The 19,905-nt window shown below is 24.5% G+C and overlaps 1 protein-coding gene across 6 annotated transcripts in view; it reads left to right on the top strand.

The window, feature by feature from the left end:
• LOC129613631 (AF4/FMR2 family member lilli-like) overlaps nt 1–19,905 on the top strand; it is a 129,262-nt gene that overhangs the window by 88,160 nt on the left and 21,197 nt on the right. For 5 of the 6 annotated variants that reach the window (XM_055527770.1, XM_055527769.1, XM_055527768.1 and 2 more), the window contains one exon: nt 16,521–16,532. The exons of the other annotated variant lie outside the window; for it this stretch is intronic. In XM_055527770.1, coding sequence (XP_055383745.1) covers nt 16,521–16,532 — 12 coding nt within the window. The remainder of the gene's footprint in view (nt 1–16,520; nt 16,533–19,905) is intronic. 6 annotated transcript variants of the gene reach the window in all.

Here is a 19,905-nt window from a genome sequence, read left to right as displayed (position 1 = left end):
AGTTTTAGAGGAATTGCTTGACAGGTTCGGGTACCTGCCATACAACTCCAGAAGCTAATTTTAAATATTTGGAAAAATAATAAAGTCAGATTGATGAAACTTGGCAGTTGTGTATCCAATTATAGGTCAGACATATTTCTAAAGTTTTAATGGGATTGCTTGACAGGTTCGAGTAGCTCCCATACAAGTCTTAAAGCTTATTCTTAATATTTGGAAAAATAATAAAGCCAGATCCATGAAACTTGGCAGTTGTGTGTCCGATTATAGATCATATATATTTGTGAAGTTTTAGTGGAATTGCTTGACAGGTTCGGGGACTTGCCAAACAACTCCAAAAGCATATTTGAAATATTTGGAAAAATAATAAAGTCAGATTCATGATACTTGGCAGTTGTGTGTCCGATTGTAGATCAGACATATTTGTGAAGTTTTGATGGAATTGTTTGACAGGTTCAGGTACTTGCCATACAACTCCAAAAGCTAATTTTAAATATTTGGAAAAATTATAAAGTCAGATTCATGAAACTTGGCAGTCGGATGTCCAATTATAGGTCAGACATATCCGTGAAGTTTCTATAGAATGACTTCACAGGTTCGAGTAATTGCTACACAATAACGAAAGGTGCAGGGTATTATTCAATCGGTTTATACCGACTGAAACGTTTTTACTTGTTTTTTCTATTTTCTGCAAATTATTGTTTATTGCTATAGGATTTTTACGATATCATTATACTTCAGCGGCTTCAAGATTTAGTGTTTTAACTGTAGTTAAAAAAAATTTGTAGTAAAATTTTGTAAACTGGCAATATTTGATATTCTTATAAAGAGCGTTGTAAAATAAATTAAACATTATCAAATTATTATGTAACGTGTGAGTAAATGTCAAAAAAACGGAATATGCGTTATAATATTGTGTTTAGACTAAAAGTTTAAGTTTAGACATTTTACTATTTCGATACGATAAGAATTATGCGATGAGAGATAAATATGTTAGAAAAAATTGAATTTGTTAGACTGAACGTACTGACGTAATTTTTAAAAATTGTATTTCGATGTTTGTAAGTATTTCGATGTTTGGTCAAATAATTTACGGGATTCACCGAAAATCCGTTAAAATTTTTAATAAATATCACAAAAATCTAATTTTACTACATAAAAAATTTGCTGTTATTGTGAACTCTTTTTATTAACCTGAAAAATTTAATATTTTCGATATGAAAATAACGAATAAATAAAATAATAAAGTAGTAACTCAAGTACGGTTAACATTTGCGAGTTCACTGAATCTATTTTAACATTAACTATTCATTCACTGATATCAATAATTTTTTTTCTGCAACTTTTGCTTTGATTTTTTGGTTGTTAAAGCTTACAAAACTATTATAATTTATTGTATTAAGTTTTCCCATTTTCTGATTAAAGAAAAAAAACCGGTAAAAATTGAAAGAAAATTTATTGAAAATTCGAAGAGCAAATAATTTTAAAAAGAAGTAAAAAACGGGAATAAAATTGAGGGGAAAAACACAAAATATGATAACAGGTGGTTAACTTTTTTATTGGACAGTAGACATTGTAAAAAAGATAAAAATTCTAAATTTATGAAATTTTATGAGAAAAATAAATTAAAATTAATGGAATATCAGAAAAATAATTTGTTGTAGTGTCAATTTTAAAGTCATTAATATTTCTGTTTGTCGAATTTCAACATTTTACAAGTTTAAATGGAAATATTTGTTTTAGCAATGATTCGAACCCAAAATAGCTTTCCTACACCCTTGGTTGTAGATATAATATTGTTAACAATTGAAAAATGTTTCAGTCTTTGTTTTATAATTTGAATAGAAGTTAGCTTCTTTAGAGGTTTAGAGCAATTTGAATAGATGCTTATTAGAGGTATTAAACGTGAAAGATAATATGAAAACTAGATAATAATATACGTGTTCGTCAATTTGAGCCCTTGGAATCCTTTATAAAATTAAAAGATCGTTGAGAACTAAAAAACCAATGTGTTCATTTCATGAAATTTCCATATTAATTAATTATGAATTCATAAAATATTTCACTTAAAAATTAATTATTACGAGTATTACAATTCTATTTCGAATTTTAACATGAATGGTTTTTGTCTAGAATGTAGTCGGCAAAAACATTTGGCTTTTGTTGACTACAGTAGATAAACAACGCACCGAAGTTCATTTAAAATTTCATAAAATTTTAAAACTAATTTATTTGTTGTGTGTCATACGTTATGTACATAAGATAATGTGAAATTTCAGAATAAGATAAAAAAAAGATTTTTTTTATAAAATTTTCACGACATTTATTCTAAAAGTGAAAAGAAATTAGAAATTAGAAAAGTAAAAAAAAAATTTTTTTTTTTTATTTTATAAAAATTCTATTAAACCTTTCAACTTGAGTGACAACTTTTTTTTAACCTCAGGTTTTCCTATTTTCTCTTTACTCTTCCTCTTTATCAATAAATATCTATGTATGCATAATGCTATAGAATATAGGCTTTAAATAAAATATTTCCGGGTTGTAGATGAAACAAGTTTTTTTCTAAAAGTATAAGAATGAAACTTGTTGCACTTGAAACCTTTATTTTATAAGTATATGCAATCAAATGTTATGATATTAATTATTTGTGTATATGTTCTTACATACATATTAATGTGTGTGTACATGAAATTAAACTGAATACATCAATTTCGAATATAAAGTAATTATAAAGAAATCAAACAGCTCGTTGACAAAAAAATTTAAGGTGTTAAAAAGAGATTATGTTGGTTTCGAGTGGCTTGAACAAACTCAATATTGCTTGTCCCAACTTAAATGGCTAATTAATTTTTTTTCATTACCATAGCTTGTATAATGATTTTTTTTTTAAACTTTTTATTGTATTAGTGAACTACCTGTGGATACACATACGTGATACGTCATTATAATTCAGAATGTCAATTATTTTTAAATTTTTTAAAAATTGGAAATTGTTTGGAATTTATAATTCGCTTAGAATTTTTTTAATAAAATGCGATTTTTGCAATAAAAAGGGTTCTAGTTACAAAAATTAAAAAAAAAAACATTTCCTTAAATTTTAATTTCTTCAATTCACGAGTACGTCATGTTTGAAGACTTTCAATTTTTCCAATAAATTATTTGCTCCCCTTCTATACAGGGTGGTTTTGAAAGGTATACAACAACATATACTCTTGATTAGAAGATCGAAAATGGGTAAAACTTTTGTTTCGGACTGGGTGCCAAATCTCAAGGGTTTCAGAGTTCCAGGGATTTTAATGAATTTTTACGAAATTTTTACTTATCCAAGTTTTTTTTGATTATAACTTCCATTTTGAAAAAGATAGAAACTTCAAACAAACAGTTTCTGAAAGGCCTAGTAAAGGGCTTAAAATAAACATGTTGCTTAATTCTATATTTTATATACCTTCGGAATACCAAGCATTCGAACTTTAGGGAAAATCAAATTTTTCCCTTGTTTTACTTTTTCAGTTTTATTTTAACTAGATAATTTTGTAAGAAATTTTTTAAAACTTTGAAATTTTTTTTTTGGAATTTTTTCCAGCTGCTTAAACTTTAATTTAAGTTCTCAAACAATAAAAAAATTTTTGTGGTACAGAAGATATAGCTCAAAAACCGCCATTATTGTAAGTCACAAATTCAATTAAAATCAAAGCAGATGTTGGTGAAACTAAAACTAAAGTTGATTTTATATTCCTTTATCCAAAAATTTTACATTTCTCAAAACAAACACCAAATTTTCCTATGAAATTCACCTGATCCGGAAATATTTACATATGCTTTTCTTATTTCAAATCAATTTCTGTTCACTCGCATATTTTAAACAAATTGCTTTACTGGAATTTCTCTTTACTTGCATCAACCGTACACCAATTTTAGTTTTTCTAGAAATATGTTTAAAATTTATTAATCCCATTAAATTATTTATTAGTTCTATAAAATTAATACCATATCATCTAAAAACTCCATTTTGTGCAAAAAAATTAAATTTTTATATTAAAAATAAAATTTTCCTATTAAAATAAATGTCAAAATTTATATGGCATGTCGTTGAAAATTCGCTCCAGCTGGATAATTTTAATAATTTCAGATACCAAATGGTGTTTAGATTCCGAAAATTATTTTTTCAAATTTTTAAATTGCACCCAATGTAAGAAAAATGCATTTGAAAATTTCAAACCATATAGGTACCATTTCTTATAAAAACTGGCAAAAATAAAAAAATTATTAATTTTTTTTACCAAGAAAAGTTTCGAAAAAAAATTTTTGATTACTAGATTTTTTTTTGTTTTTCCTAATACAAAATTCTAGGTTTTCTTTTCAAAAATTTCAAATTTTTTAAAATAATTTTTTTTTTTTTTCAAATTAAAACTTCGTTTCAATTTTATTATTATTTCTTATCAAACTATCTAGTTAAAATAAAACAAGGGAAAAATTTGATTTTTTCTAGAGTTCAAATGCTTGGTATTTCGAAGGTATATAAAATGTAGAATCAAGCAACATGTTTATTTTAAACGCTTTACTAGGCTTTTCAGAAACTGTTTCTATCTTTTTCAGAATGGAAGTTATAATCAAAAAACTTGGATAAGTAAAAATTTCATGAAAATTAAAATCCCTGGAACTCAGAAACCCTTGAAATTTGGCACCCAGTCCGTTCCAATCCCAATGGTCTACGTTGTTGTATACCTTTCACAGTCATCCTGTATACTCTATCCTAAATGGATAGATAAGTATAATTCTACTCAATATTCATGCATTTGAATTGCATCAATTCAATTAAAATTCACTCACAAAAAAAGGGAGATGTGGTTACCATAAAGTCTCTTTTTTTCTCTCATAATATACATATAAACAATATTACAACATGATTCATTGTTTTGTGTAGTTGCTCAGTGCATTTTTAATTTAGATTGTTATTGTTGTGTTTCGTTGTTTATCTCTTTTTTGTTTGAATGCAAAGAAAACAAAAACAAAAAAAAAAACGGAGATATTCATGGCTTATCACATTGTCAAGTTTTGCTCCATTGAGAAAAGTGCATTTAATTTTTTCGCTTTTGTTTCTTTTTTTTCCATATGAATACTTATAAGTTATGACTATTTATTATAATTGAAGTATTTGTACCTGCATAAAAATGCATCATAGCAATTTTTTTTTACATACATGTATATTCATTGCTTAGTTACAATTGTATAAAAGTTATATTATTTGCAATATTAATTATTATTGTCTATATAAGAAATGTAGGTACATGAAGCATGTAAAATTATGGAAGGTAGTTTTTTGTTAAGTTATTGTATAAGATATGGAAAACTGATTGTTAAATAAGTCATAAAGTCAATGAAAAACGATTTGGAATCGAGTTTTAGTACTCAAACGAAAAATGAAAAAAAAAACTGTGGGAAATATTTTTTTTCTTTTCTCCTTTTTACGAGTATCAACAAGTTATTTTTTTCTTTTCCATACATGATACTCTTATTTAATTATTATTTCAATAGTAAAATTAGAGAGAGAGAGAGGATGAAATAAAAATTTAATTGTAAAATGATAAAAAATAAGTCATCATAATACTCACATTATACAGCAAGTGACATCTAGTATAATTATCTACTGATAATTTAAATACTAACAAAAAATTATGGATTTCCCAAAAAGAGTGACTATTTGTGCTTTTACGTTTATAATATGAAAATAAAGGAAGCTTTCAGTACCATAGTTACTGTAAAACTTTTATGATAATGATTATTTTCAAACAAATGTGGGTAAAATTACAAAAAATTCGAATTAATTTGTAAATTGTCAATCACAACCAAATTAATTAATGGCAAATGGGGATAATCGTAATACATAGTTTAAAAAAATTTTGAAATACGAGTAGAATAGAAAAAGTTTTGAAATAGAATATTGAGTACTTATTGAACAATTTTACTATTATTTTAACTGTACCAAGTTTTAGTTAGCCTTATGAGTACGAGCAAGTTAACTTTACAAATTCTAATACAATCGAGATTGAATAGTTCGAATTTAACTTTAATTTTTAACGAAAATTGGCAAAAGATTTATTACTATTTATAAATATTTATAAAATATTTTCATTTTAAAGTGCAGTTGTGATATTTGTTTCGTTGGACTTTTAAAATTTACGATAAATTTATAATTGTATACTACATACTTTATTGTTGAGTAGAAATTTCAATTCAACTTAATTTGAATAATCACTAATTACAGAATCGAATTTTATTGATGTCCAAATATGTTATTCTTTAATAGTAATTGTTTATGAAATTTTTTATTGCATTTAAGTACTCGTACAATATTTAACATTTAAATAGTGTCAAATTAAGTGATGAGAAAAAAAAAATTTTCAAATATGCCCATTATTTACTTATTCTATGCTAGATATTTTTGTTAGATTGTGTGTTAAGACTAAACAAAAATTATTCGTGATCTAACGATTTTTTCTTCTTTTGATTCTATTTTTTTTCGACAGATAACCGAAGGTACGGCTATTTAAACCCGGAATATGAAATTTTATTATTTATCTACAAAGAAAAATTATTATTTTTTTTTTATTGTAAAAAAAAAATATTGGATCTTCTTTTTTTATGAAATCGTTTCCTCTAAGTCTTCTAAATAAATATTTATATCTGTTTGTGTACTTTAAAAACAAAAGTACAAAAAAAGTACAAAAATAAATTTTATGATTACATTCAGAAATTTAACAAAAAAACTTCAATTCATGCATTCAAGATTGAAAATGATTACTTGATTGATATTTTTATTTGTAATTTGTAATTACATATTGTGTTTGTTATTTAAAATAGCAACCTGAATTACGTAGACTAGTATAAAGAGTCTTGAATTAATAATGTACTATTTGTACTTAAAGTGTGTATGTACATTTGAACAGAAAATAAATCAAGTAAATTTACTAGCTTATAAATTTATAAATAATTAATAAATGATGCTAAAATTAAGAATGAATGAATTGCATTTTATATTTTGTTATTGTTTTTGTTGTTGATGATGAATTGGTGAATAAAAGTTCATTTATTTTTGCATTAAAAAATACAAAGATAGAGTAACAAAAAATTAAAGAGAGAGAGAGACAAAATGGAAAAAAATTATCAACCTTGAATTTTGAAATTTTTTAATTAAATATTAAAAAAAAAAAGATAAAAGAGAATGTTAAAAGTCCCATTAAAAATATAAAAGTAAAGTACTTAAAAAGTAACAAAACAAGGGGAAAAAAGAGAGCAAGACGCTGCTTACTAAATACTATTTTCAAATTTATTAAAGAAAGAGAAAAAAAATATTAAATCTTCACGATCATTAAATGCAAATTTTATTTTTTTTATCATTTTTAATTTGTAAGTGATTGATTGCAACAATGTTGCTTTTTTTTTGTTTTTCTTTTTTCCACAAAACTAATTGGAAATCACGAATATCGACATTCAATCAATATTAGATAAAATTTTTGTGTTTTTTTTTCCGAAAATAAAATTGTTTTCGTAATTTTTTAGATTTTACATTGTCATTCGATTGTTTTTAACAATTCAATTTTTTGGGAAATTTTAAAAATTTTATTACAAGATAATAACGATTTTTTTACGAATTCGGATAAAATTAATGGTTTGTAAAATAGGTATAATAATAAAAATTCTAGAAGGTGAAAATTATGTTATGCAATAAATACTTATTGCATACTTTTAGGGATTATAGCTAAAATAAAAAGAACCGAATAGAATAAAATAATATCGATGAATTATTAGGGTGAGTTAGATTCAAGACAAAATTATTGATGGCAAGACATATGCCGTTATATTTTCATTGTTATAAAAACCGGGGAAAAGCTTACAGCTTTGGAAAAATTATTGGAAAAAAATTAAAATTTTGAGAGACAATAACCTAAAAGAGTTGACAAATTCTACTCACAATTGACATTCATAATTGAAACTTTATTCCATTAAAAATCAGTGGTAAATCTTGATTTTAAAATTTTTTTTTGTTTATGCACTTGTAAGTAAATGTATCAAATATAGAATTTTTGATTATAAAAAAAAACTTGAAATTATTTCGTTGCCTGAATTATTTTCCATATACTAAAATAGTTTATGAGCAAGTATCTCAAGGCACTATTGCTGCAATATTGAACTTTTGAGTTCACATAATTTTTTAATTAATTAACAAGAAGAAAAGAAGAATTTGAGTCTCACAACTTGATCGCATATTCAACCACATCGCACTTAAATTGATTCTTGAAGTCATTATACTAAATCAAATATCTATAAATTATGTTAATTAATAAATTAAAAGTCTTAATAGTATCATTAATCAATATTAATATGTAAAAGAAGAAAAAAGCGTTTGCCAGTCAATGGGTTTTTTTTTTCAACGCATGTATTTATCGTTGTTAACCTTTAAGTCATGAACGCCTCAATTACAAAATTCATACATATGCATATTTTGCATACCTACATATGTACCTGCACATTATTTAACAATCAATTTTGTATATTTAAAATTATCATTAATCTTTCAATAAAAAACATTAAGTATTAAGCATTTTGCAAATTTGACCGACTCATATTATAATTAAAGTTAGTATACATATCTTGACATATTTCGCTGCATTTAATTTTGAAAATTTTATGTTTGGTTGTGTGTTTATTTAATGTCAAATGTTACACTGTACTGTACACTAATTTGAATGAATTGAGAGTAATAGCAACAGAGACTATTGAAGTTTTACCAAAATATAATTTCTACGGACGGTTAAAAATTTACAATTACGATTTGTTAAATTATTCAGAGAGGCATAGAGTAATTTATTCTTAATAAAATTTATTTTTTGTTTGCGTTCTAGTCTCTCTCTTACTACAATCAGTTTTAATTGACATTTAAATAATTTTTAGATTTTTCTTTTTTCATCAAATCCAATGTAATTAACTTTTTGCAACGTCCAAGCTAAAAAAAAAACTTTCAATTTTTAAATTATCGTTAACTTTACTTATATTTCACACCATACATAAATTGTTTTACAACTTTCGGTTTTTGTGAATGATTATGAATGATTCTACACGTAATAATGTGCACATAACGTATTTGTACTTATGTATGTATGCAAATGCAATATTGCATGAAGAGAAAGATGTACAAACAATAATTGACAATCCATTGAAATTATCATGACAGAAACAATGATAATAAAACGGTAAAGATCCGAGAGACAAACAAGGGATTACAAAAAACACAAAAAATAATTCAAAACAAAAACATAAAATTAAAAATAAAAACTGTAAATTGTACGGTTTGTCAAAAATTGTGAAAGCGTGAAAAATTTTTTCTTATACAATTATTCAGTCAGTGCTTTTTTTTTTTATTTTTAAATTGAAATTTACAATATTTACTGGCTTTTCTTCCAAAGTTTTCTGTTCAATTCTTGTCGCTTATATTTAAAATGATAAAAATGTGTAAAAAAATTACAAGAATCGAATTGTAGTTGTGTTCACTATCAGATAATCGTTCATTCACAAATCTTTGTAAGACTTGTCACAGTCATTTTGTATAAATAAGAAGGTGTTGACTATTTCTCATTACTACACTATAAGTAAAAGATTTTTTGTTTTAATTTACACTGAACTATAAACAACCTATAATTTTACAATTTTAATGATTGTCAATTATTATAGGAAATTATAAAATTTAAAATGAATTTTTAAGGATTAAACAAATGAATTAAACCAGGAAAAGGTAAAAACAAAATTTTTTATTGCAATACATACAGAGTGTGTCATTTAACATAAAATACAAAATTTAATTTTTCAATTGGTCATTTAATTATTCGGTGAGTTTCTTTTAAATTGTGACCTTTTGTTAATAAGAAACTCATAAATACAGAGTACGACAAGCTAAGAGTGACGAAAGGTGTTTTCTAGAAAATTAAAGCTTTATAAAACATTATTTTTACTGTTTAAGCTGTTCGAGAAACGTATTGTGACTTCTCTTTTCTGAAATTTTTGAAAGTTCGTTATATTAAATTGCAAAATAAATAGGAACTTCAGTTTAATTGAACCAGTTATTTTGCCGTACATCTTAAGAATAAAAAAATGGCTTTAATAAGTAATTTAATCATATAGGATGTAATTGAGCGAGCTATTAATAAATTAACATAAAAATTCCTTTTTACCGGTTTACTTCAGTTTTAAAAATGAAACATAGCTAATTTCCATCTAAAATAATTAAGACATTTCGGTACGATAGATTTCTGTGGCATTTCTGTAAAATTTCAAAAAAATAATGTTCAGTAATTATTTTATTATAAAGTAATTAATTTATCACTAGTTGTTTGGACCGACCTTTTAAAACTGATTATTTAAATAAATATTAAATTTTTAATTGAAATTTATTCAACTATAAAATTTATTATTAGAAAATGACACCATAGGAAAACTAGATAAATAAAATTTATTTTTAATTTTTTATTTTTCATTTACGCACCCTGTTTTTTTTTTTTTTTGTGTTTTTCCAAATTAAACTGTCAATTTCCCCAATTTTTGTTTTCCTTCTTCCTGTAATTTCTGTTCCTATATGTATGTTTTTCTGTGTATATAGGTGCGCGATTTTAATGCCATCTTAAAACAAACTCTGAATGTAAAATAAAAGTGATATGAAAATCACACTTAATTATTGTATTATTAACGCGGAAATTAAAATTTAATTTGTTTCTCTTGTTTTCTGTTCATGTGAAGCAATCATCATACATACGTATGTATGTATGCATGTACATATTTATATATCAATTTCAGTTTATTTAAACAGCGTGCAGAAAAACATTGAATTAACACACTAAGCGTTCACTTTTTTTTTTGTGTTTTAATTACGATTCTTATGAGTTAACAGAAAATCATGTTAGTATAATAATAAAAATAAAAAAAATTTATGTAATTAAATTTATTACATATTACGACAATATTATATGTACACTTGTATGTTAGGTTTTACACTGCTACTATATTGTTTAAACAATAATAAAAATTGGTTACGCTTACGTGAATGTTACTTTTTTTTATTGTAAGTTGTACGTTTAGTGTAACAAAACTTGCATATAAAACTTCATACTTATTTACTTATCAAATTAATGCATTTCTTGTAATTATGTAATTGAGTGCAAATTGTTAATATTGACGAATATTAAAAAAATTTCTTGTAGCGACAAGAGATAAGCTACTTCTAAATTTACAATTTATTTTGAATTGAACGGAATTCGTTTAGAAAATCTAGTACGCGCAATTTAATTATCATTTTGTAACGCGATTTCATTTTATGGTAAGTAAAGAAATTTCAGTTCCAGTATTTTAAGTAGTAAATCAAATCATAAGAGTTGTAATTTTTAACAGTTATCTGTATTCTCTTAGACTATTCAATGCCAATTTGAGATCAAATGCAAGAGTAAAATATTAGGCTATACTTAAATGTTTGCCTTCTCAGAGTATAACGGTTCTTTTGAAAATATTGAATTTTAACACTCTTTCATTTATCAATATTTTTCGTATTAGATCAAATAAATTTGCCGGTGATTTACGAATAAATTAAAATTTTTGCAATTATTTAGCAATATTTTTGTGATGCTAAATTATGCTAAAAACATACTCAATAATACAAATATAAAATTTCTCTAAATTTTAGTATTATTTGTTCAGTTAAATATTTGAGCAAATGCAAACCTTTCTTCATACTATAAGTATTAAATACTAAATAATACACTATTTTAACACAGGTGTATAAATTTTTAAAGTAAACAAAAAAACTAAAACATATTAAATCCGAATAAATAGAAAATACATATTTCGTTCTAAACAATCTAGTGTCCTAAATATCAACACGCGGTAACTATATATGTACACATATATGTATGTCACTAATATTGTAAATACGCATACTTCGTGACCAAAGTAGTAACAACAAATTACAAAAAAGGTGTTGCAAGAATTACCATCTAATTACAAATGGTCATATTTATTTGAAATTCCAAAGCTTATTTAATATTTTTTCAAATGTATTATCATTATAGTGGGTCTGTCTATATGCAATATACATAGTAGATCACTGTAATGTTGATTTTAAATAATGAAAAGGTAATAAAATGTCCGTATAAACTTAACTTATAAATTAGTGTGAGATTTTAATCGAAGATTCTTGGTATGGTAAGCCGCGTAATTTGGATGGTAAACGAACACTATTTTTTTAAATCATTAGAAAGAAAAATTGCCCATTCATAAGAAATGTCTTCGAATGGCATATAGCCGTGTGGGAAATTCAGAATCAGAACAAACTAAACTTATGAGTTTTTTTTTACCGCTACCTATGATCTGAGTACTACACAATTTATTCTTTTATTGTTATTAAATTCTTAGTCGTGCATTTTATTAGTACCCATTGTTGAAAAGTCCCGCAAATTTTTTTGTAAACATTTTTGTGTAAACATTTTTCATAATAACTTAAGCTTGTAAATTGGATTTTTTTTTTGATTTTTGCAACTTATTTGACAAGTTAAATAAGTGTTTTGACAAAATTTTAGTAAAACATGTACATATATATACATACATAGGTACATTGTTACATCAACGTAACACACAATTATGAGCATAATATGAGCATAAAAATGATAAGCAATTACCAATACGAATTTAATTTTTACTTGTTGTGTTTCTTGTTTGGTGTGCACCAGTTGTACTATGTTTATATGTACATATGTATATTGTACGGTAAAGTTAAATAAAATATAATAGTTCAAATACTGTTAACTATCTTTTAGCCAAATCAACGAATTTTCAGGTCGCTGCGTTACGGTCCGTTGAATTTTAGTTTGATTAGTTGTTATTTTTTACTATATTGACTCTCTGTCTTTTTCTTCAATATTTTGTCTTCATTTCTACTGTGGTATTGTTTCCATTTTTTTTGTTTATTTTTTTTCTCTTTAATTCTGGGAGAATATTAAATTATATAAAAATTATTTTGTAATAAAATAAAAACTCATCTAAACTTTTTCAATTTGCAAATAAATGTTTTCTGTCATATTTGAATATTATGTAGCATAGTCATATGACAGTGACATAAAAGAATTGAAAAGCATATAGGAACAATGTAGAGTTGAGAAAGAGAGAGAGAAATAGAAAATCATATTTATTTATGGAGTAGGCCAATATTTTAGGAAGGTGGGTTCGAAAAAATTTGTGTTTTAAGGTTTTTTCTTTTTTTTTAAATTTTATTTAATTTTTTTTTCTCTATTTTTTTTCATATATTTTGCTTCATTTCTAGGGCAGATAAATTATATTAAAATTCGTTAAGCTATGGTCTATGGATCAATTTGCTACAACAAAAAAAAATTTATTTTTGGGCTAAGTTTTTCTCTAATTTTTTTTTTTGTGATTTTTAATTGTTTTTAATATTTCTTCGTTATTTTTTCAGGTTTTTGTATTTAAATGGACAGTGAAAAAATTTTTTTTTTTTTCATTTAATTTTATTATTATTTTTTGTTTTTTGACTGGATTTAAATGAGACACTGTAATAATGGGATGTGAATGATGGTTATGATGATGTGATATGAAATTGTGAATAATTTTGTTTTTATATCGTAATTTTAAAGCGGAATGGAGAGCAAAAGCACAACTTCGTAATGGTGAACGGTTATAAAAAAAAAAAAAACTTATTGTGTACAATTTTATATGATTAAAATTGTATGTAATTTTGTTATACATAGTTGAAAGTTATAATTTTTCTTACTTAAATATTATATTTTGTGGCAATAATCAGAAAAAAAAACAGACAGAAAATTGGTAAATTAGAAATGAATAAATTAGGAATGGAATAAATTAAATAAATTATAGTACAAAATATGTGTAAATGGATATGTGTATGTATGTTTGTGTACAATTTATAAGTAATGATTGATTTATATCTTATATCCGGGGAATGAAAAATTTTGAAATCATAATGTTATTAAGCGTATTATTGGAAAATCTTAAAACATTAGGTTATTTAAAATTTTTTTTTTGTATGTACCTATGTAAATAATTGGATTTTTTTTAATATAAAACATCTAAAAAATTTTTACGATAATATCTAATCAATCATATTGTGAATATATTACGAGGGTTACTATTTATATTTCGGGTCTAGCAATAAGAAACAAACATTTATCATTGGAAATGGTTTTATTGTTTTTCAAAATATTCCCCATGAAGATCAATACACTTTTGCATGCGCTGAAACCAATTTTCGTAGCACTTTTTCCACTCCGATTGAGACACCTCCAAAACATGGTTTTTGAACGCATCGACTGCTTCTTCAGGTGTTGAAAATCGTTGTCCACGCATTTTTTTTTTGATGTGAGGGAATAAGAAGAAGTCATTGGGTGCTAAATCAGGACTGTACGGCGGATGACCCATCAATTCGACATTTTGAGTGCTCAAATAGTCCATTGTTTCAGCTGATTTGTGAGAGCTTGCATTGTCATGATGAAGAATGATTCGCCGGCGCTTGTTTGTTTTCCTTATTTCTTCGAAAACTTTCGGCAAACAGATGGTGGTGTACCATTCAGAATTGACCGTCCTACGTTCCACTAAAGGTACTGTGGCCACATGACCGGTTATACCAAAAAAAAACGCGATCATTTGCTTCGATGTGCTTCTTCCACGAACAACTTTTGTTGGATTTGGCTCGTCTTGGAACACCCATACGGTCGATTGCTGTTTCGTTTCGGGCTCATATGCATAGATCCATGATTCATCACCTGTGACTATCTTATAAACGTCTTTTGACGCATCGCGATTGAATTTTTTCAACATTTCTTTGCTCCAATCGACACGAGCCTTCTTTTGTGCAATCGTCAAATTTTTTGGGATCCATCGACAACACACCTTTTTCACGGCAAGATGTTCATGCAATATCTTATGTACGCTGGTGGAACTAATGCCCAAGGATGCCTCAATCTCACAGTATGTCACATGCCGGTCCATCATTATCATTTCGCGCACAGCATCGATGGTTTCCGGCAAAACGACCGAAATTGGCCGACCTTCACGAAATTCATCCTGGAGCGAACGGCGTCCGAAACCAAACTCTTGGTACCAGCGATTTACAGTGGTTTTTGATGGTGCTTCATCACCAAAAGTCGAAACAAGTTGATCGAGACATTCTTGTCTCGATAATCCGCGCCGAAAATCGTAAAAAATCATCGCACGAAAATTTTCACGGGACAATTCCATTTTTTGACCGAGATGAATTTTTCAAGTCACTGTAAACAAAACAATTCGCGCTCGAATGACAAAACGTTCTGAGTGAAGTTGTCCTAAAAAATGTCAAACTTTCCAATGGAAGTGTCAGATTGCACCTGTCAGCACTAGTATTGCCAGGACCCGAAATATAAATAGTGACCCTCGTATTATTCATTATGTTAATAATAAGTATCGACAATAATTATTAATTTAGAAGTCTATAATTAAGAATGTCTGCCATGTCATAACAATATTAATGTTGATAATATTAGTTTATCTTATGTGCACCGAAGCCATGCGCGCGCATATACATATTTCGTATAGAAATTTCAACTTTTCTCACTTAATTTCCGTTCATTGTTTCATTTTCTATTCTCTCTGAAAATTATTTAATTTTTTTCAAATTGAATTTAAATTGTCTACATTTTTGCAAAATCCTGTTGATGTTACATTTTATCTTTTAAAATTTTGTCTTTGATAAAATGTCAAACATCGTCTACTTAAAATTCCATTCGACCATATTCGGGAATTGACTTATTTTACTATACATTAAAATATTTTTACTTGTTATTAACTATTTGTCATTGTAAATATTGGCATCGCAGAACTGAAAATTAAAATTTATCATACACATTTACACAAAAATCAACGAATTCACTATGCATTTTTCAGGCACTGCTTCTGATTTTTATACATAAAATACAAGCTTTCTAATTAATAATGTGTTTTCCGAATTATACACACTAAACGTAAAACACATTTTTTTTTTTTATTATAATTTTAGAATTTTTTGATAAAAATTTTTTCTAGTAATTTTTTTATAACTATTTATATTAGTAATATTTTTAAAAAATTAAATAAAAATTAAAATTAACAATTAAAAAAAAAATGTTTTTTTTTGGAAAATTTTTTATTTCAATTTATTAATTTGATTTTGTTATTTTCTATACTTATTTCCTTTTTTTTTTACTTACATATTTTATCATACTTCTTTTTGTGAAAAAAAATTATGCGCTTCTCACTAACTTTTGCAAATTATCAAATTTCGAAAATTTGTAACAAAAACAATAAAACAAAAATGCTAATCACTAATCAAAAACTAAAAAAAAATTATTGAAATAAAAATTTGCACACGATCGATTAATAAACAAACCAAAAATTTGATAATTATTTCAAAAAAAAAAAATCAAATCATTCGTCCTCATCAGGCGGAAGTGAATGTAAGTTTAAGTTGTTTTCTTCATCAAAAAAAAAAAAAATTTATAAAAATCATATTTCGTTAAAAATTTTTTCATTTAATTTTTAATTCTTTATTGGTTTGTAATTTTATAATTATAAATTCAATTTAAATAAAAAAAAAAATAAAATATTCAACCATAGTTGCTTAATAAATTTTTTTTTAAATTTGTTTATTATGTAATATTTTCCTTTGCTTGTTTTTGAAAGCTATAACTTTAATGCTTTTCCAATAAGTAAATTGACAAAAAAAAAATATTTATCCTTAATATTATTTAAGGTGTTCTCCTAAATTGAAGAATATTTACTGTAGAAGTCTTAAATATTTATTCCATAAATCTTTAACATTCATAATTTAATTTAGAACTATTACGCCTGTAAACAATTAAAAAATTTAAAGAAGTTTTGAAATTTTGAAAAAAATTCGCCAATTTCTATAAGTTAATAAGAACTTTAATAACAGTTCTCGAAAAGAATGAGAATAAATAATTTTACGATTTCGTATTTTATTTAAGAATTCTTCATTTATAACTCTATTATTTATTTATATATAATATTTGAACATTATACGGATTTGCTCGCTGTAACAATGACATGTTCCAATTGAACTACAATTAAAAAGCAATGACTATTTAATTTCAATTGGAAGGGTACTCGTTCTGGTCATTTTACAATTAGAATGGTACTTGTATTGACAAAATCACTGTGATAACTACGGCAAATACAAATTTATTTTTAGCAAAAAATTAACGTTTTAACAAAAAACAAAAAAATTATATAAATTAATTTTGAATAAAATATTTTAACAATTTTCATAAATATGAACTTAATTTCTACTACTTAAAATATCCAAAAATAGATTTAAGTCAAATAATTCGCTTTTTGCAATACATTGCAATTTTATCATGTTTAAAATTCTGTAAACATAAATTTATATCAAATAAAATAATTTAAAATTCTTATATTAATTAATAATTAACTCTCAATAGCGAATTTTGGATTTTAAATTCTGAACTATATTAAGTTTACAATACATCGAAAAAAATGTATAAAATTTTAATATTAAACTTCTACAGTTTTTATTTTCTATTTCTCGATTATTTTGCTAGTAATATATTTAATCTCTTATATACTTATATATCATATACTCAAAATAGAATGCATATGTATATATTATATAAAATATAATTAAAATATACCCTTAAACTCTATCAATTTTTAATTTGATTGCATTTTTTTAGATTTTAAATTTTATGATTTTAAAAAATTTCTACTCATAATAAATATTTAACCTTTGCCTTATGCCTATATACCTATAATTGAATGCATTTTATTATTAAGTTAAAATTTTAGAAAATATAAGATTGAAGTTCTTAATAAATTTATAGTAGCATTAGTAGAATTTAAATTATTTAATATTACTTAAATATATTTTTAATTTTTGGTTTTTTCCCATATAAATTTGTAGTTAATTTTACTTTTTTTTTGTTATATAAAATCTTTTTAATATTTAATTTATACGAAATACATAATTTCAATAATTATAACATTTTATCTATAAAGATACAATAAAAATTAATTTAAAGGACGATTTTAAGAAAGGATTTTATATTGAATCTTAATATTCATAATATGTACTTAATTATTAATTTATAAGTATTAAAATATGATTGATTTTCACGAAAAACATGCTGCGCACCTACAAATTCCTCTTAAACTTAACCTAAACAAAAATTAGCATTTTAAAATAAATTCAAAAACAAAAATTTACACAAGATCAAATTTTGTTTTTTACATTAATTAATTAAGTTTTCATAATATACTAAATTTTTAAAAAATTTTAATTTGTACAGTCGAAGACGCATAAAAGCAAAACTCCTATAAATACGCATAGCATTTTTTGCCCATGTGTAATTTATTCAATTCTTCATAGCACTTAAAATGCTTGAATCCAACTCGCTTAATAACACAAAAGTTTTTGCTTATAAACAAAAATTCTTGGTTCATTTGTAAGAACACATAGATTTTCGCTTACAACAACAGAATATTTTTGATAATTAAATGATAAAAAGAATTTGGTGAGCCCACCAGGCTTAAGATATAGAAAATAAAGAGTAATATTCAATGTTATAACACATTCCTAATATATGTACACATTGTTATTCCTAGTACAAAGTTAACATAAAAATTTAATAATTCCAATAGGAAGCGTGTTCGACTGTATGTCGATTAAATTTATAAGCATCACATGATTTATAGGCAAATATCTATTCGCCAAGAAATTATTAAGTTATTTGAAAAACTCCAATAAAAAATACGAACTATAATTTAATTTGGTGAATGATGATTGTCGATACTTCAATCCAGTATATTCTTCTCGAAATCTTCATTTCAAATAAGAGGAGGAACCTAAAAACTTATGAAATAATAAGATATTAACGTGTGTTATACATATAAAATATGTAAAATTAGAATTGTAATTTAATAACTCATTTTAATAATTTTTGAATTGTGTTCATAATTTGCAAGTCAATTTATTATTAAAATTATTATTAAATATAAATTACGAAAAAAATTAATTAAAATATAAAAGAAATAATTTTGTAATCCATAAATTTTTTTTTTGATTTACGTATTTAAATTCATTATGTAAGTGTACAGCATAATGATAATAAAATTATTATAAAAATTAAAAATTAAATTACAATAAAATTAATTAATTTTACGATATATGTGTATATATACAAACTTATAGGAAAAAAACAATTACAATTATTCATGAAAATCCATTACCAAAACTCCAGCTTGAAAAAATCTTCGAAAATGAAAATTTAACAAAAAAAAATTTCATAATTGAAACTTAAAAAGTTAAGTAATTAAATAAAAAATAAAAATATTATATAAATTTTAATAAATCATTATTGTCAGTACTTTTTTTTTACAATTACTTAGCGTGTAAATTACGTAAAATTTACTTAATAAATTTCTTTCTATACTTCAGTGAATATTCAATAATCCAAGTGAAAAATAATGCAAAGACTTAAAGAAAATAAAAATATAAAAATAGTTGAAAATAATAAAGTAAATAATAATTACCTGAATATTTATTTAACCTTTTATTGAATTGTTATAACACCTTTTTAATTATACACAAATTGAAGAGGAAAAAAATTAATTAAACAATATTTTTTTCTGTTTCTTTTTTTGCTGTCCATATTGTACGAACTGATGAAAATGAATTTGATATTGAAACCATGTTGTATTGTAACTTTTGAAATGTGCATAAAAGTGTTCCTTATATACAATATATAATTACATAACACACGGTAATCAAGTTTTATTAGGCCTCTGCAAATT

This window comes from Condylostylus longicornis, unplaced genomic scaffold (assembly GCF_029603195.1).
Source record: "Condylostylus longicornis isolate FDR11 unplaced genomic scaffold, ASM2960319v2 ptg000085l, whole genome shotgun sequence".
Classification (NCBI taxonomy): domain Eukaryota; kingdom Metazoa; phylum Arthropoda; class Insecta; order Diptera; family Dolichopodidae; genus Condylostylus; species Condylostylus longicornis.
The sequence above is the reverse complement of the archived record's forward strand: the minus strand, read 5'-3'. Positions and strand labels throughout refer to the sequence as shown.